Genomic DNA, 26380 nt, shown 5'->3' with positions numbered 1-26380 from the left:
CTATACCCGTGCGAATGGCAAATCGAACCAAAAACAAATCAAAGTCTCTCACAAATGCCAGTGCTTTTAAACATTAAACAACGTTTAAGTTCTTTGGATATGCAGGTCTTACCCACAAAATAACCTTCCTAGAAAAAGACAAATAAATTAAAGGAAAAAAACACACTAACATTGCCTTTCTGCTTTCTAAGCGACAAAAGTACTACTTTGAAACACTCATTTTGGCATGTACAAGTTTTGTTTGTTTGTTTTCTGGGAGGTGGGGGACCTGGCAGTGTTTGTAACACATTGAAGTGCATGCTAAGACAAGTCTGAAGATACACCCTGCAGTCAAGAGAAGCACTCTCCTTCAGTTTATCTCAGCATCAGGAACAAAAAGATTGTAACACAAAGCTTTGGCCATTTTTGAATCTACTATATACAATTTTTTTCACTACGTAGTCATAAATTAAAGCAGTGATTAAATAAACATATACAAAATGTAATTAAATTAAAAATCACAGCACATTATAGAGAAAAAATAGGAACCCATTTATCACAGCAGAGAATATTTTTTTACCCTGTAAAAAGAACATTGACTAGCAAACACAAAAAGCTTCCTAATTTAAACAAAAAGAATCAAAGCCATATATATATATATATATATATTTTCTCCCTTTTTTGCATTCTTTGCAAACAACAATCTTTACCCAACCTTTGAAATATTTCCAGGAATAAGATCTTCCTTGAGTATAACAGAGCAGTTCTGCCAAAAGAAATGAAGGGAAAGAAAGAAAGAAAGAAACCCAAACAATAATAATAATAATAATAATAAAAATACAAACAAAACAACCTCTACAAAATAAATAAGTTATAAAACTTTTTTTAAGTAACCTTAACAATTATCAAACTAGTAAGTTCTGCCTTATCACATAAACTCTCTATACAACATAACCCTAACGATTTATTACTATGAGGTATTTGGAGAAATTGGTAAAAGCAATGCACGGCCTGTCTGGGTGGAGGGACTCAAGCTGCTTTCAAGGGGAAAGAAGAAGGAACCTTTGGTTTGTCAGCAAGAAAGTGGAAAAAAACATTTTCCTTTGGTATCAAAGAAAGTTTCATTGCATGGTTGCACGGCAAAAAGCACCACGGTGAAGAATTATTCCTTTTTTTTTTCATTAGTGGCCTTTCTAACAGGCTGAGGTATTCAAAGAGTATAAGGTGAGAGATAAAGAGGTCAACAGCGGTTTAACACTTTGGTTCAAGCAAGGCACTCGTCCTATGAGTTTACAAAGTTTGCAACATGTTTGCCTAGAGCTTTATTATTATTATCATCATCATTATCATCAGTATAGCAGTTGTAGTAAGAGTAGTATTCATAAGATTATTATTATTAAGAATGCAGACAAGTTTACACACGGAGTGAAGGTTGAGGAAGGGGGATGGTGGAGGGTATTTAAGAAGGAGAATGAGTTCCCTTTACAGACCGAGGCCGTGCATGAAAAATCTTTGGTATTCTTTGGTATCATCAATGTGATTAAAATCACCAATGGAAATCGAGTGAGGTAGCGTCTTTGGTTCACACTATAAATAGTAGATCTTTACACACTTTTTTTTTAAACACATGGAAGTAGCTATTCCTTACCTTTTGCTTCTTTGTCTTTAGGAAATAGTTACCAAATGTATTGTAAAGCTAACCACACCACAATAATAAACCAGAAGGCCAAGCAAAGTCTCAAAATTAGCCTCTGGGCCTTTGAATGCACCCTAAACACAGCTAGATAGGAAAAGGATAAGTGCTTTCTCTTTGTTTGCTAAATGCATAGTTTTCATCCTTATGTACAAAGAAGGAGGAAGAGGAGGAGGATAGGAGAAAGAGAAAGAGGAGGAAGTACAACCTTTCCTGGGAAAAAATATCTTTTTTACAACTGGGGCAAGGAGAAGTGTCCTAGGACTCTTTGGTATAACAAGGTCAGCCATGTTTTTTTGCCCTCCAAGGACAGGTAGTCCCCTTTGGGCAGAATGTTGGAGCCTGATTCTGAAGTCCTTCTAAAGGCCTGACCCTGCTCACAATAAGCCAAACTGTGAACCTCCTGAACACTGAGTAGCACATAACTCCAGGAGCAATCCCAATGAATTCAACAGACTACTCATGGAGCAAGATTCCACTCACTATGGGTAAGCATTGTGAAATCTGGTGCATTGAAGTCAACTGGAATTTTGCCATTGACTTCAAAATGAGCAGGACTGAGCTGCTAGGCAACAACCACCATTGTAGGTGTTTTCATTTTACTTTTGCTTTTACCCTGAGCAAGGACAGTGGGATGAGGCCCTTAGACAGCAATATGGGAGCCAAAAAGTAGCAGTATTGTTTTTTTCTGGAAATCTGATAATGCAGTTTATGATGTGGATGGATTAAAACTTTCAACCTCTTTGGCACCCCCCCTCTTGGGTCATTATGGTAAGCTTTGATGCACTTCATGAACTGAGTGCACATTCCTAACCCGCAATAGCTGTTTAACTGAACTTTGACTGAAGCCCAATTTCTTGATGTTTCCAAACTTTTTCCACTTCGCTTCCTTTCAGAACTGTTTCGTGTCACTCTTAGGTCCTGAGCCAGTGGCTCAGTGGTAATTTTTTAGTCTAATACTAACTTTCATTCTTCCAGGAAATCTTTGGGTGAAATCTTGACCCCACTGAAGTCAGTAGCAAGACTCCCATTGACTTCAATGGGGCCAGGCTTTTATTCTTAATGTAGAAGTTTAAGTGCAACTTTGGGGGAAAAAATCACCTTCATGGATGACCATTACTAAAGACAAGAAATAATAAGAATCTGATGCACCAAATGATCTACTGTCTATGCTTCAGTCAGTGCAATGGAGCAGTATCCTGAGGGATAAAATAACTTTATAATCAGGATGAAGGTTTCCATATTTATTTTGCTTCATATTTAGAAACCAACTAAAGAGAAGTGTGTGTTCTCCGTATATTCAAAATGTGATTAGCATATTGCTTACAGGAAGGGTGACTTCGTTCTTAATGGCTTATAAAAAACAAAAGGTTAAAGCATACTTAAACAGATGTAAGAAAACCACTTTTAGGCTTTAACTTGTGCATCAATTTGTGTGTGTGTGTACATACATAGCAAGAGATCCTGAAATTGCATATTGGGTGCAAATTCAATGCTGGTATGAAAGTTATCTTTGGTTTCAGCAAATAGTCTCAAGACACATTACAATGGAAATACTAAAAATGTGGTAATGTACTTTGAATTTCCCTGCATTTTTAAATTCTCAAGTTTTAAATAAATAAGGCTCTCTTTCTAAACTTATAAGTAAGTTACAAAGCAGTGTTTTCCTGGAGAAAGCAAAACGGTTAATTATGGTTGTCCTCTTCAATATTACATTAATGAGACTGCATTTATAAGATCCCTTAAATGTGAGGTTATGTCTTCCTATTAACTTTTCCACTTCAATTATGTCTAGTTGGGAACAGAGCTTTTTAAAACGAATCATGCTAGAATTTAAGGTAAACTAGAGATTCTAATATTCATGGATCACATTTCATTAGGCAAGTGTATTGTCAGTTTTTTAAAATGAGTTTAACATAGGAAAAATTTTGAGAAATATTTAGTGACAAACATCCTGTTCTCATTTAACATTGTTTTAATAAGGAGATATTTCAGTTGCGTTTTAAAATACCTATTTGTAATTATAACTGGATAGCCTGAAACTTGACCAAACATTGTTAACTTGGGAAATAGATGGTGCTGCAAAGTTGCTTAATTTCTTAGTCTTTAGCATTTTAATTGGACTTTATCACGAGAAAATAGAACCTGCGATGATGACATATGTTGGATTTTAGTTTACCTTTTTTTTTTTAAGCTACAGGTATAAGAAAGATTACAGATTTCTTATCCTAGCAATGGGACATATACCTGCATATCTGCTCACTGTAAAATGTGGTATGCTTAGGAGATTTGAAACAGTAATTTGAAATACCAGTTAGAGATCTAACAGGCACATGTAAAATCTTTTCCCCTCTACACTAGAATTTTATAAGCAGATGTTGCACTGTTTTCTTTTTGATTTTATCACAATAAGAATGGAACAATTTCATTTCTCTGAAAGTTCTGTTAGCAACAGAGCACTTAAAGCTTTTCAACTACAAATTGTAAACTATTTCATGCATTTTCCTGGTTAACAGACGTGCAAGAAAGAATGTACTGGAATAAAAACTTAGCTTAGTAAGCAGGTACAAACCCACAAAACAAAGGGCCATATCCCACTCGTATAGAGCTCCATAAAAGTTTTGCTATTGACTTCGAGATGTGCCCCCCCCCAAAAAAGCACTACCGTAATCTTCTTGGAGCTGCTCCCACTGAAGTCAACAGGAGTTTTGCCATAATCTTCAATGGAAAAATAATTTGGGCCCAAAAGCACATTCCTCCATATGTTTCCTTCTACTCCTTTTCTCATCAATGGCCTTTTTATCCATAGATTTCAATGTCAATGGGGCAGAATTGGACACTGTAAATTTATTCATATTTTTAATTTTTGTGTACAAAATGAATTAAATAGAATGGAATATAATGTTTGGAATCTAGATGATATTGCTTGCTGGGAGATGTATATAAAATACATTGATAGGGAAAGATGGTCTTTTGACACCCTTCAAGCAGATGAGCTTTCAGCACTGTCAGCCAGGGACAGTGTAATAAAAGTATGCATACATGGCAAATAACATATCAGCCATACACACAGCTGTAAAGACACATCCTGCTCCTATTGAAGCCAATGGCAAAACTCTCACTGACTTCAGTGGAAGCAGGATCCCATTATTAGCATCTGTGCTCTGACACTGTGACATTAGCTGCTATTCCTAAAATGACATTCTTTCTTGCCAGTCATGGAAACAAATATTAAAGTGGTTTAATAATTGCAAATAACAGTCTTGATTACAGGTTTTATGTGTTATACAGTTAGATTAGTTTATACCTATAACTCTACATAGTATTTTGTGTAAAAATAGCTTTGGAATATTAAAATCATTGCAATAAAATACCTGCAATATAATATTAAATGTATTCTTTGGTAGCTAGTCGATTTTTTTTAATGGATGGAATATTGTTTCACTTTTTTTTAAAAATCTGAACATTCCTTAACAAACAAAGAGAATGCACTGGTTTAGGTATCATTCAAAATTTCTTTGCCTAGTTTGAACTTGTTTCCAGATGTTGCACTAGCAAAGTTCAAACGATAAAACAGCAAAAATCCCACTACCGTTCAATGAATTCAGACGACTCCATGCTATGTTGGTCATGCTCTGGCACAACCCTTTCTGAAGACGAGCCCTGACTAAGTCCCTAACCACTGGTGTGTACACAGTACGGATACACCATACACCATCATGGCAATATCTGTGGAAATGAAGAGCCATATCTGAAAAGATGTCCATTCAATGACAAGAAATCACTATGCTCCAAACCACTAAACAAGCCAAATACGGTGAAAATGATCATGGATGAAGGTGTAAGACCAGTGGTTTCTTTCGTTTCTCTCTGTTTTTTGTTTTGTTTCTTTTCTTTTTCTTGCAAGTCGTCGTCCTATTCAAGTGTGTATCTCAGAACAAAGTCAAAATGCAGGTGAAATAAGTCTTTGGTTTCTTTGGACTTATAAATAACTTTTTTTTTCAAATAGTTCTAAGTATAAACCTGCTGTCTTGAGGTCCTGGTCTTTATTTATTTATTTATTTTTAAAGCTTTTCCCCCGAGGTTCAGTTCGTGGTTACTCCTTCATGCTTTGGTACAAGTGCTTGATGAAGATGATGAATTGCCTGAATTGGAGCTGCCCTCGTCTTGCCACTTATCCAGACTCCTCCTCCGTGCATTCATGAAAAAGTTGCTGACGGTGCTCAGCTCCAACCCCAGCTGCTGGGAAATGGTGATTTGTAATTCTTTGGATGGACGCTTATTCTCCTTGAATATTGCATGTAGAGTTCGACGCTGGACATCCGTGAAGACCAACCGAGGCTTTTTGGGTGTATTCCCTCTATCTTTCCCATGTTCTTGTTCTTTCCTCTTGCATGCTGCAATAAACCACAGAAGAATGTTAGCGTTCGGACTGAGAAAGCATCAGAGAAGATGTTGCTAATGCCAGTAAACACGAAAGTTGGAAATAACATTCATTTCATCTTAGATCTTCCAAATTTAGGGATGATGTCTACGTTTGGGTATGTCAGCCCCTCTTGGACCTACCTATATTCACTTATAAGTGAGTTTGTGTTGGTGTAATTTACACCCTGAACAGCGAGTTGACAATACAGGAAGGCATAAGATAGAGGAAGGTATGGCATTCTTTCATGAATTTGTACATTCTTACATCCACCCACTAGTTGATTTTTTTCACAACTCATTTCACTCATCTCTTATGGCCCTTTGGAGTGTAAGTTACATTAGTTTATATTCCCAAAGACTCCCTTACGCTCAGACTCAGTGGACCCAATTCAAAGATGATATGTACGGTTTGGAGTGAGGTGTAGCTTGCAGGTTGGTCAGTGGATGTGAGTCCAAGTAAGTCTCAGGAAGTCAGAGTCTAATTAAGTTTAAGGGACTTTTGAGGGAGTCCAAGTTGGTGTGCCATACATACTGAGGGATTTTATATTACACTAGTTTAGTCTCCTTTAGGTTCATCTCTGACCATAGAGTCCCCCTCCAAGTGGGGAAGGGTGTGGCCCTGAGGAAGTCACATCTAGGGGTAGTCCCCAGCTGTGTGGGTCCAGAGTCATGATGCCAGGTGTTAAGGAAAAGTTAGCACATGTGACTCCATTTTGGTTTGAGGCCCACCATTGTCTAAAAGCAAGCACATCATGCACCAGGAGGAGTGTTCCTTAGATACTGCATTCTTGTGAAAATCCTCCTCCTTGTCTCCAGCCTGCCTTGACTCCCGGTATTTGTTCTTTGTCTGTCTCTAACTCCCTATCTTCTGGCCTTTGATGTGAGGTCTCCCATCCTGATAATAAAAGTTACTGATGCATCACTTTAGGACCATGCTGTGTAATTAACATACCAGTTTACCACGAGGAATGCACCAAGCAGGGATAGGTGGTAGATAAGAAAAGGGTTTGTTTATTGGCTAAGGTTTCCGATGCACGAGAGCAACATGCTTTTCTAAAAGGTATATAACCTTTGTATAATCTGTATTTGGGGTCTCCTCCTGGCTAGCAGGGGGGCACCACACTCGAGCGTAATAAACTTGGTGTTTTTTGGGAACTCTGCAGTTGTGGACTTTGTTTATGTGCCTCAGCCTAGATTCGAACTGTGCGTGACCTATCAGGTATAATTCGTAGCATTTGTGTGCGTGTCCTACCAGGTATAATTTGCAGCAGTTGTGTGCGTGTCCTACCAGGTATAATTCGTAACACAGGGAGCTGAGAGGAGGCTGCTGGAGTACGGAACCAGCACAGAGGCACCTCACAGTTGCCTGGCATCCCACAGACCTCTAGGGCTTCATGATGTGTGAGGGTGGCTTCTCCATTCCATGGAGCAAACCTCATTCCCCTGGCAGGACCATAAGAAAGAAACACCAAGAGGAAACCCCCCCATACGCTTGACTTCTCCCAGGGAAGGGGTAGCCTGGCCTTTTATTCCCCAATAATGTTCTGCGAGGGTCACAGATATGCTTGTAACCATGTTGACCCAGACTTACTGTCCTCTTTTATTTTCATGTATAGAGAAAACATCTGAGGAGGGAGAGGCACCTCTATAATTGTTTGTTAAAATGCTACAATTGAGGCATTTAACCTTTGATAATGCCCAATAATGCTGGCTATATAACTATGTATCATCCCTGTAAGATGAAGTGGAAATTTACTGATTTTTCAAGTCAAACTTTTCCACATTTTTTAATCTTTCTTTTTTTTTTGTTGTCAATCCATTTTCTATAGCATCTTTTAATTGGCAGAGGAACAAGGAACTGAGAGGGAACAGGGTTGTATTACACTCTTGAAGGCCAGATAATTAGATATTTTGAACAAAATAAACTACACTGTGACACCCAGAACAGTGACACAGTAAATCTTGGTTACAACATTTCCATTTAATTCCATCTCTCTTTCCATTCTTGTTTTTTGGTGTTGTTTTATTCTGTATATTTGAAGTGAATATAGCACTTGTGAAAGTGCTGTATTGAAAGACCTGGAGATTATACATTGGACAGAGACAGAAGGAGCGGTGGGAATGCAAGCTTCCCTTTCATTCCCCAGCAATTATGCCTCATTGCTGACCTGAATGGACCACCTCTAGAGATAAAATTAAAGTTCCTCCTCCATGCCCATTCAGTCCTCATTTCTGACGAGCTCAGTGCCAACCGTACTTGTAGTGTCCTAGTATGGCTACCCATTCCCTTAGTATTGGATCGAGGGGATCAAATTATTCCACAAAGGTCCCCAGATATCTCATGTATTGTCACTCACAGCAACCTGTGCATGAGGCAGGGGATAAGGGCATTTCAGTTCTCTCAGCAGCGAAGTTTCTGAAGAAGTTACTTGTCAATATTTATTCCAGTGACAGCATTTTTGCTCGGTTATGACACACTCGTCAAATGGACAGAGATTCAAAATTTTTTATAGTTGGTTTGAACTAAAGAGCCATTTAAAATTCAAACTCCCTGTCCTCTATGATAATATGCCATTAATATCTCAGATCTTGTGTTTTTCATGCAAGCAAACCCTCAGTGACGTTATGCTTTGTATATCAATTAATTAATTCTCGGACAAAAGCTGGAGTTCAAGTTGAGAATATATATTGGTAACCTAAGAGTTTGAATACCCTTGCAAGAATGTTGTATTATCTATTAACAAATGATAAAAAGTAAAGATATTCACAGTAAAGAATAAACTTTAACAAAACCTCAAATCTTTGAAAGTATGGAATTTCACAGTAAAGGCATCCAAAGAACCTAAACTGCTGCTGTAAAGACCCCAGCATCTATCCTTACCTTTGCCCTGGTAGTGATGCCCCGAGGGGAGTCAGGGAAACAAACTTTGAAAGAAAATTAAAAACAATTTCATTTCCTCAGAATGCCCCCCTCTTTAATCTGTCAATGGTTGCACAAATTCTGACCTGTGCACAGACACACTGTGCGATGAAATAATCATTTGTTATAATTTGTCCTGATTGGACAAATAGCATTAGAATCACAGCCAGACAGACACACAGCAGTAAATACAGAGTTGGTCTATCTGCATATATAAACCTCATAATTCTAGGTCAAACAATTATAGGACAGTCCTCCAGAAACATGAAGAATAGTAGAAAATAAACATGCATTGCGAATCTGCCTTGTAAAGCTTGATGTCTTCTTGAGCTCTGTGGCTCCACCCCATACAAGTTAAGATTCCTAAATAATTCCCTAGAAAATGGCCCATGATTTGAAAATACCTTGTTCCTGAGGACCTCAGCATCTGCACAAGGCCTGAGGTTCTCAAAACCTATCGCTGCTGAGAACACAGGGATCCAAAAAGTTTAAGGTACTGGGGAGAAAACATAAAATGTTAAAATAGTGGTTAAAGATCAAATAAACATCTATCACTTTTCAAATTGTCAGAACATTCTTCTCATGCCCCAGTATAGGCAGCATTTCAATCTGTGAACAAATTGGTTACTCTGTTCAAAAGTTATAAGGGATCTTGGAAGCAGAGCTTAGAACTGAATTCAAAGCTCAGCCTTAACTATGGGGCTGCTACCAATGCCTCCAAAATGAACTGTATTTTGTTCAGTTTAACTGAACGTGCCTCTCCTTGGCGCCACACCAATTAAAACAATAAAGTGCCTAATGCTGCAGAATATTATAGATTGAATTAAACTGATCACATACTACACCATCAGACCTACCAACAAAACAATAACCCCATATTTTACCAGCCTCTCCCCTCAGATCAACCTCTATCCAAGTGCCCAGGAGAAATGGTAGGCTTTGCAGAATGACAAGACGATTGAGAAATCCAGAGTGTGATGGATCAGGAAGGGAACATATTCTAGAGCCAAGGACCTCTCATGGAAATCACAGGACAGATACTTCCTAATTTAAGTTGAGAAAACACCATCTCTGGTGCTTCCACTGGTCTTATCAGAGAAGGCAACATCTGTTCAGTTGCAGTCCTCTCAGGAAAGTGGTATAACGTATACCACTATTTCTGTTCTGACATTCTTACTATTTGATCCTGACATTCTTACTATTTGATTAAAGTGTGGTTCTGCTCCAAAAAATAAGCCAGTTAAAATGCTCACAGGCTGGATAATATTTACTGAATGAGCAGCTGTTCGAAATCTTGTTTTATTCCCATTATTCAATGTGTGGCGCCATGCTTTATTTACTGCACACTTTTCAAACCCTCTCTGGATATTAAATTATTAATTACCTCAGGGACTTTTGACTGGAGCTTCTCACTATAGTATCAAAGCACTTCACAGATATTAATTTATTTTCACAACACCCCCGTGAGGTGACGGGGAGGTATTACCCCACTTTTATAGTTGCAGTACTGAGACACACAGACATTAAGGTCAAAAGTGTCCACTAATTTTGGGTGCCCATTTTGAGACATTTAGGACATGATTTTTCAGAGTACTTAGCATTTTTATTGCACTGTATACGTTCAAAGCACAGCTCCCACTGACCTTAGCAGCAGCTGTGAGTGCTCAGCACTTCTGCAAATCAGAACCCAGGGTCTCAATTCAGGTTCCCAGAAAATGAGAAACACATAATTAGAAATCATCTCTGATGAGTTGGATTTAAATGACTTGGCCAGAATCACCTAGGAATTCTGTAGCAGAGGCAGTGATAGACTCCAGTTCTCTAGGGCAGCATTCAGCTGCCTTAACTATGGACTGGGCTTTCTCTTCCTGCAGTTCCCTGCCTCATTCACTGCACAGCTTCCAGCTTCTGCAATAAATGAGGCTGGTGTTCAAGAAATAACAGCCTCCTTCACTACACATCCTTGATTAATCCCCAGACCACAGTCCATCCTGTGCACTGACTGAGGCAGGGGTCTTGTGGAAAAAATAGTATATGATCATGTAATTAAGGACTGTATCATAATGCATATGCACAAGGAGGCCGAATTAAGGTTGCAAGGATAACCTGGTTTCTGACATCTCCTAACTTTTGTGTGCTTGACTTTGCAACATTAATCTTTCTTTAAAATGTAGATTTTTGTGTGTAATTTCCTAGGTTTTTAAAAAAGCTAAATAAAAACACATAAATTGACTGCTGTTGAATTATATTGACTCCTATGTGGTTCAGCATCGGAGTTAGAACCTTTAGATCTATAACACAGACCTCTGCTAGTTGAGCTAACAGAGTAACTGATAGCAGTAGTAGGTTGTCATCCTCTATGTGGACCTGGACTAGTGAAGGATCTGACACACACTTTGCCAGACAGATTTCACAGATATCTGCTGACAGCAGAGGCATGGTGAGACTCAGAAATTTTGGGTGCAATATCTGTTTCTGGAGGGGAACATGCTTTAGAAGGCACAAACTCTTCTGTCCCCCTCCCTGAAGTCTTACCGCTCCTGCCTATGTTCCTTCCAGCCTGACCCTGTGCCAGTCCTGTCTCCCCATCCCACCACAACTACTCATCCCAGAAGGGCCAGATTAACCCATCACAGGGCCCTAGGTAAACGTACACTACGTGGTACTTATTTATTAGTGGCACTTATATTAGATTCTAATATAAGTGCCACTCACTCAAATTTGGTCTGGCCACATCTCTGTCATGACACAGGGGCAACCAGGCCAAACCTGAGTGGCATTGTGACTTTGTGCGTGGCCCTCCTCCCACCACGAATTTTGGCCCTAGGCTTGGGTCTAGTTTGCCAATGCATTAATCTGGCACAGCATCCCCGTTTCCTCTCTGCCCCCAGCTCCTCATCCAGTCGTAGTCTCCCTCCACAAGTGCCTCATCCCACCCTTCCCATTCAGGCTCTTTGCCCAGACAATCCCAATATCTTCTCAGCCTGTCTTGTCTCCCCCCCTGCCCCCCCCCCGCCACCCCAGCCCCAGATCCTTTCCCCAATCTACTCCCTTTCCCTCCCATCCTTGGTGAAGCTTTCATCCCATTTGCATTTCAGTCAAGCGGATTCGTCCTTTTCCTCTCCACTACCAGGGTGACAGCACTGGGCATCAAGACCATATAAGTGACAGTCTCTCCACTCTCACTGTCCAGTACCCAGCATCATAGTGGCTCACAGATGTCCTGCTCTGCAGGGCCCCTGTAGCCCTGGGATGAAGCATGCTCAGTACAGACGGACTCTCAGAGAATTTAGCTGCCAAACTTTAACAATACTCTACTGAGCATGTGTGAACTATTTTTAGAGTTTTTAAGGTAGTTTTTCACAGGGTTAGCAAAAGGCACATCCCTGCCAGCAGGCCAGCCTCTCTCTACCCCAGCCAAATTTCAAAGACTTGCTACAAAGCATGGGGGTGCTAGAGCTTTTCAATTAAAGGGTTGTAAGAATTTTTTTAGACGGGGATAAAACAACATATTTTCCCCTAATCTAATTCTTGGAATCAGCTGACCCAGCTGTTTTTGCTTCAGCTTTTAAAAAAAATCATACTGAGGCAGCACAGAGAATTTCAGAGAATTTCCTGAATGGTTACAGTTTGGCAAAGTTATAAGCAATTGAAAACAGAATCTTATAATGGGATGTGTCAGCCAACCTTAATAATAGGTGCTGCTACCAGCTCTACCTATAGAATAATTGTCAGAACTGGCAGCTAAATTTTTATGAAAGGGTGCTCTTAATTAATAACGGACACTTGATTTTTAACATGCATTGTAAGCGTAGATATAGCTATATAATATCATCGGTTTATATAGGACCCAATACTAGGACCCTAGCTACAAATATGTCCTCTGAAGCAGCTGAGGAATGGTTAAATCACCATCTAACTCCTCTCCCTTCCCAGAGATGATCTGCCAGCCAAGGAAAGGAAAAGAGAGGGCCAGGGCTAGACACGGATCTACTCCACATGGGGACTGTATATGAATTCTCTAGTCCCCATCCATTCGAACCCAAGCAGTGGGTACTATTCTCATCCTTCCCTTCTGCCCCCGCCCCTTGCACACTGGGCTGGTATTCCCAGGACAAGTTATCAGCCCAGCACACAATATATTTACATGGGCAGGTGCAGCGTATGCATTCTATACTGGTGCATAACTCAGTGCTGGGATTTCTAGATGTTTGTATTTCATTTGTGGCATTTTTCTTTAAAATTCAAGAAATTTAATTTTAAAAATAAATGTGTTTTCCAGTTTTGTGCAAAACTGATTATTTTTGGAGATCTCACTACAAAATCACTGGTACCGTAGGCAGCTAACAAGAACTTTGCAGCTTTGACATTAGTGAAGTGAATTCATTCCTGGATCTGTTGATCTTTGGGCATCCTGAAAAACTCATCTCTTTTCTCCAACCTTTGAAGGTGTGGACTGAGATATAGGGGGGTGGTCAGACTGAGAGGGGGATTTTATATTTTTGTTTGGGTGTGTATTGGCTTTAGTCAGGATCAGCTGTATGAGTAGATTTTTGTGGTTTTCATCCTTTATTATAAATATTCTCAGAAGAGCCTTGCACTGTTTAGTCAGGTTGTGATGTTCCCCTCTGGTGTTGTCTGGACTGGTGATCTGCTAGGTCACCCCAATCCTTGACTATGGGAGCCAGCCTTACCCTGCTGTGCTGTGAGAACCCCCACTCCTGGGCTGTTCACGCACAGCCTCTGGCATGTAAGCTGTTCCCAGGTACTTGCAACCGAATGACACTAGCCAATATCTCCGGTCCCACACACAACTCTGGGAACCTCTGTCTTTCAGTGTCCAGTTATGCCCGCTGGATGCTGCAAGCTTATATGAGTTCATCAATTTGACAAAGAAATTGATATGTACCAGGCTTGTTATCCCAAGGGGAGTTTCTGACACGCTTCAAACAAAACACACTGCTTCAGGTAGAATAAACAAACAGATTTATTAACTATAAAGATAGATTTTAAGTGGTTATAAGTCAAAGCATAAGAAGTCAGATTTGGTCAAATGAAATAAAAACTGATCTTAACACTTTCAATGCCCGTACAAACTTAGATGCTTCTCACCACAGGCTGGCTTGTTGCTCTTCAGCCAGGCTCTTGAACCACTAAATCGACCCCTGTAGCATCGATTGCAACAGCCTCAATCTCCCGGTAGTGAAGACAAGCCCTTGTAATTGCAGATACACCAGCTATGTCCCATACCTCCCTAGCCTACCACCAGACACCTCTCGGTGCTGCTGGGGATGGATCTCTCATGTTATTATTAATTATTATTATTATTATTTTTTTATTATTTGTATTACCATAGCATATAGAGACCTAACCAAGATCAGGGCCCCATTGTACTAAGCACTTTACAAACACAGAGTAAGACAGGATCTGTCCCAAAGAGCCTTCACTCTAACTAGACCGAGCAGGCAAAGGGTGAAATAAAAGGGAACATTGTTATCCCCATTTTACAGAATAGGAACTGAGGTACATATAGATTAGATGGCTTGTCCAAGGTCACACACTGAATCTGTAGCAGGGCCAGAAACTGAACCCAGAACTCCTGAGTCCCATTCCAGTGCCTTAATCACCAGGTCTTACTTCTTTCCAGAAGTGCAGGATGAAACCTTAACCCCCCTGACTTCAGTGGAAATATCCTAAATCATAAAACAGTTTTAAAAGGTGGGTGGCCATTTTTTGTCATTACGTTAAAATTTTTTTTCTTCTGTATCTTTTGGTGCAAAAGAACGACTGTACATTTTGTACTGAAAAGAAGTCTCCAATGTTTACTGTAAAAATCTGAACTCTCATTTGGTCTGTGCAATACCTTGTAAATTCTTGGTATAGCTAGAAAACTACAACAGGGTAGTTTCATAAGCTGTACTAACAAAAGTCCTGATACAGCAATGTACTTCAGCTTGTGCTTAACTTTAAGCATGTGAGTAATTCCAACTTTATTCAGCAAAGCACTTACATGCTGATACTTTGTTCTGCTGGTGACATTGCTATGACCTTCTTCTAAAGACAAAAATACATAGGCCTTCTTTTTCAGAAATGCAATGTGCTATGATGGTCCATGTTTGTCAATAATGTGTCTAAACTTTCAAACTGATTGACCTAAAAAGCACAGTAGAGAACAAATGCATTTAGGCCCCCAATTCAGCTAACTTTAAACATGTGTGCTACTCCTGTGTATTCAGACAAGCACATAACTTCACAAATATTTGGTCTTCTTGGTCTCCTAGGGATAGATTCAACTCCCATGGCAGTCAGAGGAAAGACTGTTATTGACTTCCATGGAAAACAGATTGGGTTGAAATTTTCAGAAGTGCTTAAGGGACTTAAGAGCCTAAAGACAGGTTTCAGAGTAACAGCCGTGTTAGTCTGTCTTTGCAAAAAGAAAAGGAGTACTTGTGGCACCTTAGAGACTAACCAATTTATTTGAGCATGAGCTTTCGTGAGTAGCTCACGAAAGCTCATGCTCAAATAAATTGGTTAGTCTCTAAGGTGCCACAAGTACTCCTTTTCTTTTTTTAAGAGCCTAAAGTCCATTGAAAGCCACCTAACTGATTTAGACATTTTTGAAAATCGTACCCACTTAGTTTGTAAGCGCTTTGGGGCAGTCACTACTCTTAATTTCTGAGTCTCATACAGCACCAAGAACTCTGCTAGCACTAACAATAAATAACAGTGATAATGAAAAGTAATAATAGGTTTTCCTTAAGACCATTTCTCTGTTCTATAGCCAGTCAATCAATTTTAATAATAAATCGTTGCTCTCAAGTTGCCAAAGCACAAATGTAAGACAGGGGATGAAACAAATACTCCAGAAGGGGAGCCTGTCAAAAGTAGGAGTGGAGGGCAGTTGTTTCCTAGCACGAGTGATGGTAAATGGAATCTTTCACCTGGGTGTCACTGGTTTAACTCCCATTCAGGGTAGTGGGAAAAGGAAGCAGCTGCATCTCTCTCCTCTGGGCCAGAGTCTTTTTCCTTTAAGCAGGCAAAGCTAATCACTGAAGTCAGGGCTTGCTTAAAGACTGATATATTAGGTATATATGATATATGTCCTTTCTGGACATCCGCCAGGCCTTAGTCTCCTGGACAGTTAATCCTGTACCTTTATGAGCACTATTTTTTTTTAAGTAGCCGAGAATTACACTAGAAATAATTTGGATTCATGTCTTTAACATACACCTACCCAGAAGCAGTTTAAGTTTTTGGGTTGTCTGACTGATACAAACAAGACAGGCACAAAAATGCTTTCAATTTAAAACCACTGGAATGTCGCACTTTCGTAGATGATCACGCTACGATTATATCGCTCTATCACCGTGTTGGCATGTGGAGCATAGCTGGCCATTTCCCCATGTCATCCCATATAAAGAAAGGTGCCTTTTGTTTCTAGCATTGCCTGCAGCTGAGTGATACCCTTGAGCTGCCATTTGAAAGATTCTGAAAAGAGCCTGTTTAAGAAAAAGGCAAAGCAGAATATAGAAAGAGAGTCACTTTGACTCCAACACTTTGTGTGTGTAGCTAGGACAATGCAATATTATCAGCATCACAAGGAGACTTATAAATCCATGGCTGAACTGTGGCCTTTTCTAGTCACTTCCATCTTTCTCTGCCATGAGCAACAGATATTTCTGACACTTGCAATTCTCCTGATTCAGTCCATCCATCTATTTTTGTCTCCTTTGTTCCTTCTAAGCTGCCTTAGGGATTTGACTGACTTAACTTGCCAAGTTTGGTACCTCTTATTAAGGTCCAGTTGCCTGTGAGTTGTACAGAACTTCCTGCTGCACCTATTGCTCACTAGAATGGGAGCATCACACCATTTGTCAGTGCTCTTTTAAGCTCCTTTTTAAACAAAGAGTTGGGCCGATTGTACCCCACACATTGAGACCAATTCTGGTCCCATTGAGGTAAATGGGCAAAGCGCCTATTGATTTCAGTGAGAGAAGAATGAAGCCCCATATGAAAACTCAGCAATGAGATTGATCTCTCTCAGTTCATGGGGTTGGGGGTAGAGAAGTAGATATTTTGTCCATCTGCACTGGGAACTAAACTTTTCTGTGGGTCCAAAAGCCAAAACTGGAGTAGGCATATGTTGTGCTGATTGCTGTTAAGGACAAGTTAGCACATGTGACTCCATTTTGGTTTGGGGCCCACCATTGTTTAAATGCCAGCACATCATACGCCAGGAGGAGTAATCCTTAGATACTGAATCCCTGTGAAAATCCTCCTCCTTGTCTCCAGCCTGCCTTGACTCCCAGTATCTGGTTTTTGTCAGTCTCTAACTCCCTGTTTCTTGGCCTTGATGTGAGGCCTCCCATCCTGATAATAAAAGTTACTGATGCATGGCTTTAGGACCATGCTGTGTAATTAACATACTGGTATAGCACGAGGAATGCACCAAGCAGGGATAGGTGGTAGATAAGACAAGGGTTTGTTTATTGGCTAAGGTTTCCGATGCACGAGGGCAACATGCTTTGCTAAAAGGTATATAACCTTTATATAATCTGCATTCAGGGTTCCCTCCTGGCTAGCAGGGGGGCACCACGCTCGAGCGTAATAAACTTAGTGTCTTTTGGGAACTCTGCAGTTGTGGACTTTGTTTATGTGCCTCAGCCTAGATTCGAACTGTGCGTGACCTATCAGGTGTAATTGGTAGCATTGGTGTGCGTGTCCTATCAGGTATAATTCGTAGCACTTGTGTGCGTGTCCTATCAGGTATAATTCGCAGCACTTGTGTGCGTGTCCTACCAGGTGTAATTCGCAGCAGTTGTGTGCGTGTCCTACCAGGTGTAATTCGTAACATTGCACTGCCTCACTCAGAAGATCATCCTTAAGGGGAAATTTGCCTTTTTAAAGTCTAAGAAAAAACAAAACAAGAACTATTTCCTCACTGCCCACTTTTAGGAGCAGTTCGGTTTTGTCTCTCTCTCTCTCTCCGTCTTACCTAAAACATATAAACAAAAGTGATAACTTTCCTTTCCTTCTGGATTTTTAACTCCTAAACACACAGAAACACAACACATAAAGACAGAAAATATCAAATGGAACCTGCCCTCTGCTTCAGACACGTTATAAAGAGACAACACTATGACTTGCAATCCACCATAGCTTCTCCTTTTGAAAATTTGGTACTCAGGGTCAAGATGGAGAACAGAAGAAACTATATGGACAAAACTTGTACTGACTTCTGTGAAAGATTTTGAAATCACAGGTGAGCTGCCACTGAAAGAAAAGTTGATCAGCCAATGGCTAAAAATGTTAACGGCAATGACTGCACTCTTTCAGATATAAAATGGAAAAGTGTCAAGTTCTCAACAGCTCAGTGAATGGAAGGATTCTGGAAATATTTTCCTACAGAGCTGTGCCCTGATGGATGTAGCACTGAGGGTAATTCTTCCATCTGAGTGCAACACAACATGGCAGAAAATGAAATTCTATTGCTCAGCTGTTTCTCTTTGAAAAACTCTTGCAGTTCCATCAGTATCATAGCCTGATTCTAGAACCTAGCAAACAGAAAAACCTAGACACACTGTTGGTTTATGCTTTGGTGGATTTATTTATTTGTCTGCTTACTTTCTGAGATGTATGTATCAATGCAACTGTAGAGAGATGTATGCAGATATGCAGCTCCAAATATGGTGATTTCATATATCTAAAAATTTGTAATTTTGTTAAAAAGTAGAAGTGGACTGGTGGTGGGATATAGTGTCTTTCACCTCTAGGTGATAGGACATGTTTTCAAACATGGCCCAGGTCAATGGTGACCACAGATCATTATTGTTTGAGGGTTGTTTGGTGTCCAATATTAAATAAGGTAGTGGTCTCAGTTCAGTTCCTGGTGGGCAGGTTCACACCACACTAATTTCCATTGCATTTGTCATGTGGTTGCACTTGATACCAATTAGCAGCATGGCTGGAAGTTTCAACAGTATGCTGTGGATTGAATGAGCATGGAAACTCTAGAGATGATCTTCCTGAAATACCTTGGTGGAGCAAAACTGGGAAGTCTTGCAAGCTCTCTCTACTTTGGGATAAATAATGTTGCCGGTACATGGTGCCTTTGATCCTGAAGATTCCAAAGATACTTTTACAAACGGTATCTATGTGCTTTTTAATGCACATTACCCATGAGTGAGGAATTCTGCATGACATCCCAGGCTAATGCCAATAAAACTCTTATCTCACATTAACATGTATTCTGCGTATACTATGAAAAAATTATTTTGGGAATGTTTTAGAGAGTTTTCAAATGTTTTGTTGGAATTAATTTTTCATATCCCCCTACTTGTAAAGCCAGATAGTTTAGTTACCCTGGCGCCTAAGTCCAGGCTGCAGGGAGGCACCTATCTCTGCAAGCAATTTTCAGCTGTGAACCCATCTCTTGGAGTTAGGTGCCTAAGGTGTGTTGTTGCAAGAAGCTGGTGAGGGGAGGGGGAGATGTTCCTCATAACCTTTACCCTAGTAGTTAGAGCACTCCCTGGGATTTGGGAGACCCTGGTTCTCAGATCCCCACTCCACCTGATGAGAAGAAGGGAATTGAACGGGGATTCCTCACTGCTCAGGTGCATACCATACCCATTGGGCTATGGGACATTCTGATGTGGGGCTCCTTCAGTCTCTCCGGTTGAAGCTTTTCCACTGTGGATAAATAATTGAAGAGTCACTAGCTCAGAGGGACTGGTTCCTATGTCTCCCATATGCTGGGTGAGTGCGCTAACCACCAGGCTATAGAGTCATTCTCATGTTTGCACTTTCTCATGCTTGCTCTCTGGCCCAATGATTGTTTGATTATTTATCCACAGTGCCCACCTCCCAGGTAAGTACTCTAATCACTGGGCTAAAAGTTATTAGGGATGGTCTCCTCCAATTTGCCTGAGAGGCCTGATCCAGTAGACATGGCCTGAGCACACCGACTGGATTGGGCACCTCGTTCTTTTTGCTGATACAGACTAACACAGCTACCACTCTGAAACCAGACATCTAGAGTGAGGCAGCAGAGCACATGTGGAGAGCAGAAACATAAGCATCTTTTTACTGCAAAAATGCAGGTGCCGAGTGAGTTTAGGTAGCTACAGGGTTCAGAGATGGTTCTGTGAATTGCAATAGAGTCTAAAATGGAGATTTAGGCACCTAAACCCAATACTTAGGGGCCTAAGTCTGGGATATGGGGACCTAAATACTTTTGTGAATCTAGCCCCCTGAGTCCAAATGTACAAAGCTTAAATGGAGCCACAAACCCCCTCTAGATTTACCTTAAATGTCTTTTCTAAACCTAAGCATGTCATGATTTTAAAACCCATTATCTTGGGACCTAGAAGGGATTGAGCCACATTGTGAAGCTGGGAACAATCTCTTTCCAAAGTTTCTGCTTTTAGCCTTGTTGCATCATAAAATATCCAGTGACATTTTCATTTATAGAAAACCCATCAAGTGGAGCAGGACTGTATAGCGCCCATCCTGGGGGGAGATTTCTTGGAGGAAATTCCACATTTGGACAGAGAAGGAGGAAACATTTCTCTAACAGATTGATTTTTTTTATATGGCATCTATTTTAAGCTGCTTAGGGGGTTGGGGTGTTAAAAATAGTCCCAGAGAATATGAATCAGTGGGCATACTGCTGGCAAAATGGTCAAAGGTGTACGGTAAATTCATTTATCACATGGATATCATCTCCACACAAACATGGAGTGTGAAGACATAGGAATGGTAAAAGAAATACATGACATTCTCACAGAACTCTTAAAATATAGCGTGTATAAGAACGTAATTAGGGGTGTCAAGGTTCCTCCCCCACTCTGAACTCTAGGGTACAGATGTGGGGATCTGCATGAAAAATCTCCTAAGCTTATCTTTACCAGCTTAGGTCAAAACTTCCCCAAGGTACAAAATATTCCACCCTTTGTCCTTGGATTGGCCGCTACCACCACCAAACTAATACTGGTTACTGGGGAAGAGCTGTTTGGAAATGTCTTTCCCCCCAAAATACTTCCCAAAACCTTGCAGCCCACTTCCTGGACAAGGTTTGGAAAAAAGCCTCACCAATTTGCCTAGGTGACTACAGACCCAGACCCTTGGATCTTAAGAACAATGAACAATCCTCCCAACACTTGCACCCCCCTTTTCCTGGGAAATGTTGGATAAAAAGCCTCACCAATTTGCATAGGTGACCACAGACCCAAACCCTTGAATCTGAGAAGAATGAAAAAAGCATTCAGTTTTCTTACAAGAAGACTTTTAATAAAAAATAGAAGTAAATAGAAATAAAGAAATCCCCCCTATAAAATCAGGATGGTAGATACCTTACAGGGTAATTAGATTCAAAACATAGAGAACCCCTCTAGGCAAAACCTTAAGTTACAAAACAGATACACAGACAGAAATAGTTATTCTATTCAGCACAGTTCTCTTCTCAGCCATTTAAAGAAATCATAATCTAACACGTACCTAGCTAGATTACTTACTAAAAGTTCTAAGACTCCATTCCTGGTCTATCCCCAGCAAAGACAGAATATAGACAGACACACAGACCCTTTGTTTCTCTCCCTCCTCCCAGCTTTTGAAAGTATCTGGTCTCCTCATTGGTCATTTTGGTCAGGTGCCAGTGAGGTTACCTTTAGCTTCTTAACCCTTTGCAGGTGAGAGGAGCTTTCCCCTGGCCAGGAGGGATTTCAAAGGGGTTTACCCTTCCCTTTATATTTATGACAAGGGGCTTATATGAATTGTGTTCATTTAATGCGATTCATTCACAAAGCCAAACAACCCCGTTTGGCCTGAGGCGGCAGCCCCAGCCCGTCTGTGCCATTACACATAGTATTAGGGGCACCGGGTCTATGTGGTCCCTGCCCCTGACTTGCTCCATCTCATTCACACTGCCCTCAGTGGTGTTCAGAAGGACATGGGAGACCCTCATGTGGCCGTCTCTGTCACCTAGTCTTGTGCAAAAGGAGTACTATGGTAATGCCTAGAGGCACCAAGCAACATCAGGCCTGCATTTGGGCTAGGCCCGTACAAACACACCATGACTCATTCCCAGCTTAAAGCCTCCCCAGCCCAGTAAAACATTAGTGCTGCTTACACTGTTTACTAAAGAATGGCTCTTTCTCCCCCACACCAGCAGAAGAGTATATTAATGGTTTAAAAATCGTAGGGTACATCCTAAAGTACACCATGTTATTTCTTTCCACTCCTGACATAGATCAATCCCGTTTACATATAAAAACACAATGACTGTTCAGGTTTACGCTTCTTTAGAGTGCAGTATTTCACTGTCATCCTACTCCACTCTAGATGTTTGGACAGTGAGTGCTAGGATATATCCTCCTACTTCATCTCTCACCTTACTCAAATTGGATTCCAGTTCTGCTCACTTTGTTGCTATTTAATATCTGAATAAAAGAACAGTTTGACAATAAAGCATTTTTCTGTGGGAAACAAGGCAGAATGTCCACAGATTGGCCAGGGAGATTTCAGCAGCGAATCTTAATTGTAAGCATCCCAGTTATAGGCACTGTATGAAAATTAGTGACCTTAATTTGCTTCCACTGCAATAACAAAGTGATCCACATTGAGTGGTGCTGACTCAAGAGGGCTGGGATTCCGGGGCTTACCCCCCATTGCAATGTTGAGGGATCCTTAACTGCTCCAGTGAGCTGACGTCACCCTTACGGAATATGCTGCTAACTGGAATAATACAGGGAAAGGACCTGATTTTCCCGTTACATCATTTAAAGCAAATGTTAACTTTCTTTCGCTGAGTCCTTAGTTAACCGCATTAGCGTGGCAAACGCTCCTTCGTCTAGCATAAGTAATTAGAATGTAATCACTTTAACTGCATCTTAATTACCCCAAATGAATTGAAGGGACATTAATAGCAAAGATTAAATTGCCTTAATGAACGGTTCTTGTGACTACATCAATATTTTAATCATGCTCGCCATTCGTATCGCACTCACCAGTTTAGATAGCTGTTAGCGGTGATGGGCGCTAGGTGGCGCCTCTTCCTCATTTGTGGTATAGAGAGGAAGGAAAGATACAAATACTCAACTCAATCTCTGCCTTAGTTTGAGCAAAAACTGGATATTTAATAATGCGATGTCTCACTGTTGTAACCATTTCTCTCTGATGTGGTCTTGGCCCAGTTATTCATGCCTTTGTGACCTCCAGAGTGAAGTAATGAAATATTTAGTTCATTCTGAGCATCATAGGGCAAATATTTCTTATTGGTTAATAAAATTGAATATATTCGTAATATGGATAAATGAACATCTCAGTTTCAAAGAGACTTTTAATTTTGATTTTACTATGTTTATTTTAAAAAGTGGGTGGCTAACAAGCTTCGGGATTAAACAAAATAATCAAGCCTCATCATGATAAAATGTAGCTATTTCGGTCTACATGGATTTTAAAGCTACATGAAGTATCTGTTTTGCTTTTAAAACATGCTTTCAGTCAGCATATACAAAAGAGCTCCCTCCTGTAGAAATTATAGAAATATTGATATAGGATTTCTGTTGAAACTGGTGAAAATGCATTTCTGCAGTGTCATTGTTGCATAAATATTCATGAAAGTATTTCAAAATGTTTGTCAAGAACATACAAATGAGCAGCTAGAATTTGCAAAAATCAGTAATCGTTTCGATTATTTCAGACTAACCCTCATAGTATTTCATGTTAATATCACTGTACTTTAAAACTGTCTAGGACCTTCAGGTTCTCTTCAATTTTTTGGAGCAAAATCACTAAAGAATGGAAGTTTGTGTCTTCTTATTTAAAATTAGCTGGAATTACAAGTGGTACACTAGTATTTGAAGTTCAGTTTGAAGTGGCAGCAGGTTGGTGGTCCAACAGAAAAAAAATAATTTAAAAAGTTAAATACAAAAATCCTTAGGTCATCTGGGCCTTAGCATTATGAGTTAGTCAGTAATACTGTGTGTAAAAGTTACTGAACAATAATCAATGTACCCTTCATTTAACATTGTGGGAACATATCCAATTTTAGCATTGAAGATTTTTATCACTGTAATATGGGGTACAATCAAAACTATTCTTGTTCCTGGAAAATTCTCCTTCAAATGATTATTTTGCCATTACACAACCAAAATCAACTTTCTTACTGGCCAAAAGATGATGCATCTTGGAACAAATCCAGGAAGCATCATTTTAGTTTTATCAAGATATGATATTTGAAAATAAGTTTATATTTATTTAAAGTAAGAGTTGAATGGCATAGTTGTAGGGTAACTGCACTGTATTTCTCCTCCATGGTCCCTCAAGAGCATCCCCTAAAAGATTTCTGGCTCCTAGCCATCACCTCCACTGGGTGGAGGCCTACATCTCATTCCCTTCTGACAGGGGTTTTAAAGGCTGCACACCTCCATGATCCACACTGGGGTAGCCTTAGCAAGCCAGTCTGCCTAAAAGCCCAATGCCTGTGCTTTGCTTTTACTTCAAGGGCTAAGACCAGTGTATTTCTTGCAGTTATGTCACAGCTCCTTCTCAGCAAGCACATTTATTCTTAAAGTAAAAGCATTACAACAAAAACATAGAAAAAATAAAAGAACCTATCCACATGCTAACAAGCTTACCAGAGCACCCCCAATTCCAGCATTGGGATCTGGTAGGTAGGTGTCAGGCCTTCCAACCTCACAACTGGGTTTTCCTCTGGTTACAAGTTCACATCATTCTTTAGATCAAGAACCAGAACTAAGGCCCCAAGTAAGTTTAAGCTCAGGCTGTTTATCCAAAAGTCCTGTCTTTATCTGTTGGTCTCTGGAGAACCAGAATAGGAGAGCCTCCCCAGGAGGTGGTGCCTACCTGCAGGTGTTATAACCTTAGTGATTTTTCTTGATCATCCCCTACTGCTTTCCCTTCCTGGAGAAGCTGTGGTAGCCCTCCCCCCCATGGAGTGCATACAATCCCTGACCTAAAATTATACACAAACCATTCACACAGGTAATACAATATCATCTCGCCAAGATACCGCAGGAAGTTGCCCTCTCTGTCACGTTGACATGTATTGATTTGCTCATAAATAAATCTAGTGGTCACGAAAATGGCAGGTTTTGTGCTGATGTGGCCCTGGGTATGATGCCACCAGGCTATTGTGCAACCTGCTACACACAGCTCGGGTAGGCCCCGATCCCAAGCCCATTGAAGACTCCAGTAAGCTTCTGATGAAGCCCTACTGCACCTCAGCAATAAATCCTACTCTTCAGCCCTAAGCCCACTAATTGTCCCAAAGTAGGAGCTGCTTTTGTGATGTGTTACCGTAGGGATCGGCCAGAGGGCACATGACAGCTCTGCCCAGGCTAAACACGTGGGTTCATTCAATTACGAACTAATAAAGGAATAGATAGGAAAGGATTCACTATCTGTGCCTTTTAGGATCATTCTTTGTGAGTACTGAGAGATTCCCCCCTGGTTATCTGACAGCCGGTGGCTTGCAAGTGCCCAGCGCTCGATCGCAGCATTGTGACAAATTTCCCTACAGCCCCATGCACCAAATGGGACCGGAAACACCACTCTCTAGCTAGAGAATTCTCTCTCTCTCTCTTTTCCCTTCCTAATCAGTCTCCTATTATCCTCACCCCCGAACTCGTGCTCAAGTTCGCACGGTACCAGTAACCCGCTAAGCACTGCTTCCTGGCCACTGTTTCTTCAGCATTTCCCTGCACCCCCCAGCCACTGAAACGCATTCGCCAAGCACTGCGGTGTCATCCCCTGGAGGTGTCACAGCAATGGAAACACTCTGCCTGCTCTGGAGCGATCGTCCCCATGCATGTGCGTGGCTAAAGCCTCCAGGTGTAATGTGGGTGGGAAGGGAGGGAAAGAGTGGGGGGAGGACTTTGCGCGTGCGACATCCTCGCAGCCGGATCCCTGCACGCTGGCATTATGCATCATCGATGCTATTGTTGCTCCTGTGTTAGAGAGGAGAACATCAGCTTTCCGAATAAAAGTTCACTGGACTTGTATGATTCATTGGAAGCACGCGGCCAATATGCTCACCCCTCCTGTTCTTTACCTCTCTTGACTTTATTGTACGAAATCAGTAGTTTCCCTTTTTGTCTATAATGTCACCAACAACCGTTCCCACGTGAGACCTGCAGGAAATGCAGCACGCGGAGTAGGAGACGAAGATCTGTGAATAGAAATCGCAACGGGGGAGCAGGCAGGTAACTGTCCAAAGTGCTGAAATTCAGAAGCCTACCTGTGCTCGAATTCTGGCTCCGATGGGCTTATCAATCAAAACCCAGTTTAGAACAAAAAAAGGCAATAGACTCCCCCACCACATATGAGCGAAGGCGCAGCCTTAG

General features: G+C 40.7%; 1 protein-coding gene across 1 annotated transcript in view; it reads right to left on the bottom strand.

Moving 5' to 3' along the window:
- Positions 1 to 5117: 5117 nt before the first annotated feature.
- ONECUT1 (one cut homeobox 1) overlaps positions 5118 to 26380 on the bottom strand; it is a 31298-nt gene continuing 10035 nt past the window's right edge. Inside the window, exon 2 of the mRNA XM_084641896.1 lies at positions 5118 to 6069. Within this exon, the coding sequence (XP_084498022.1) occupies positions 5777 to 6069 (293 nt within the window). The 3' untranslated portion in view covers positions 5118 to 5776. The remainder of the gene's footprint in view (positions 6070 to 26380) is intronic.

This window comes from Lepidochelys olivacea (genome assembly GCF_965140295.1).
Source record: "Lepidochelys olivacea isolate rLepOli2 genome assembly, chromosome: 10".
Classification (NCBI taxonomy): Eukaryota; Metazoa; Chordata; order Testudines; family Cheloniidae; genus Lepidochelys; species Lepidochelys olivacea.
The sequence above is the reverse complement of the archived record's forward strand: the minus strand, read 5'-3'. Positions and strand labels throughout refer to the sequence as shown.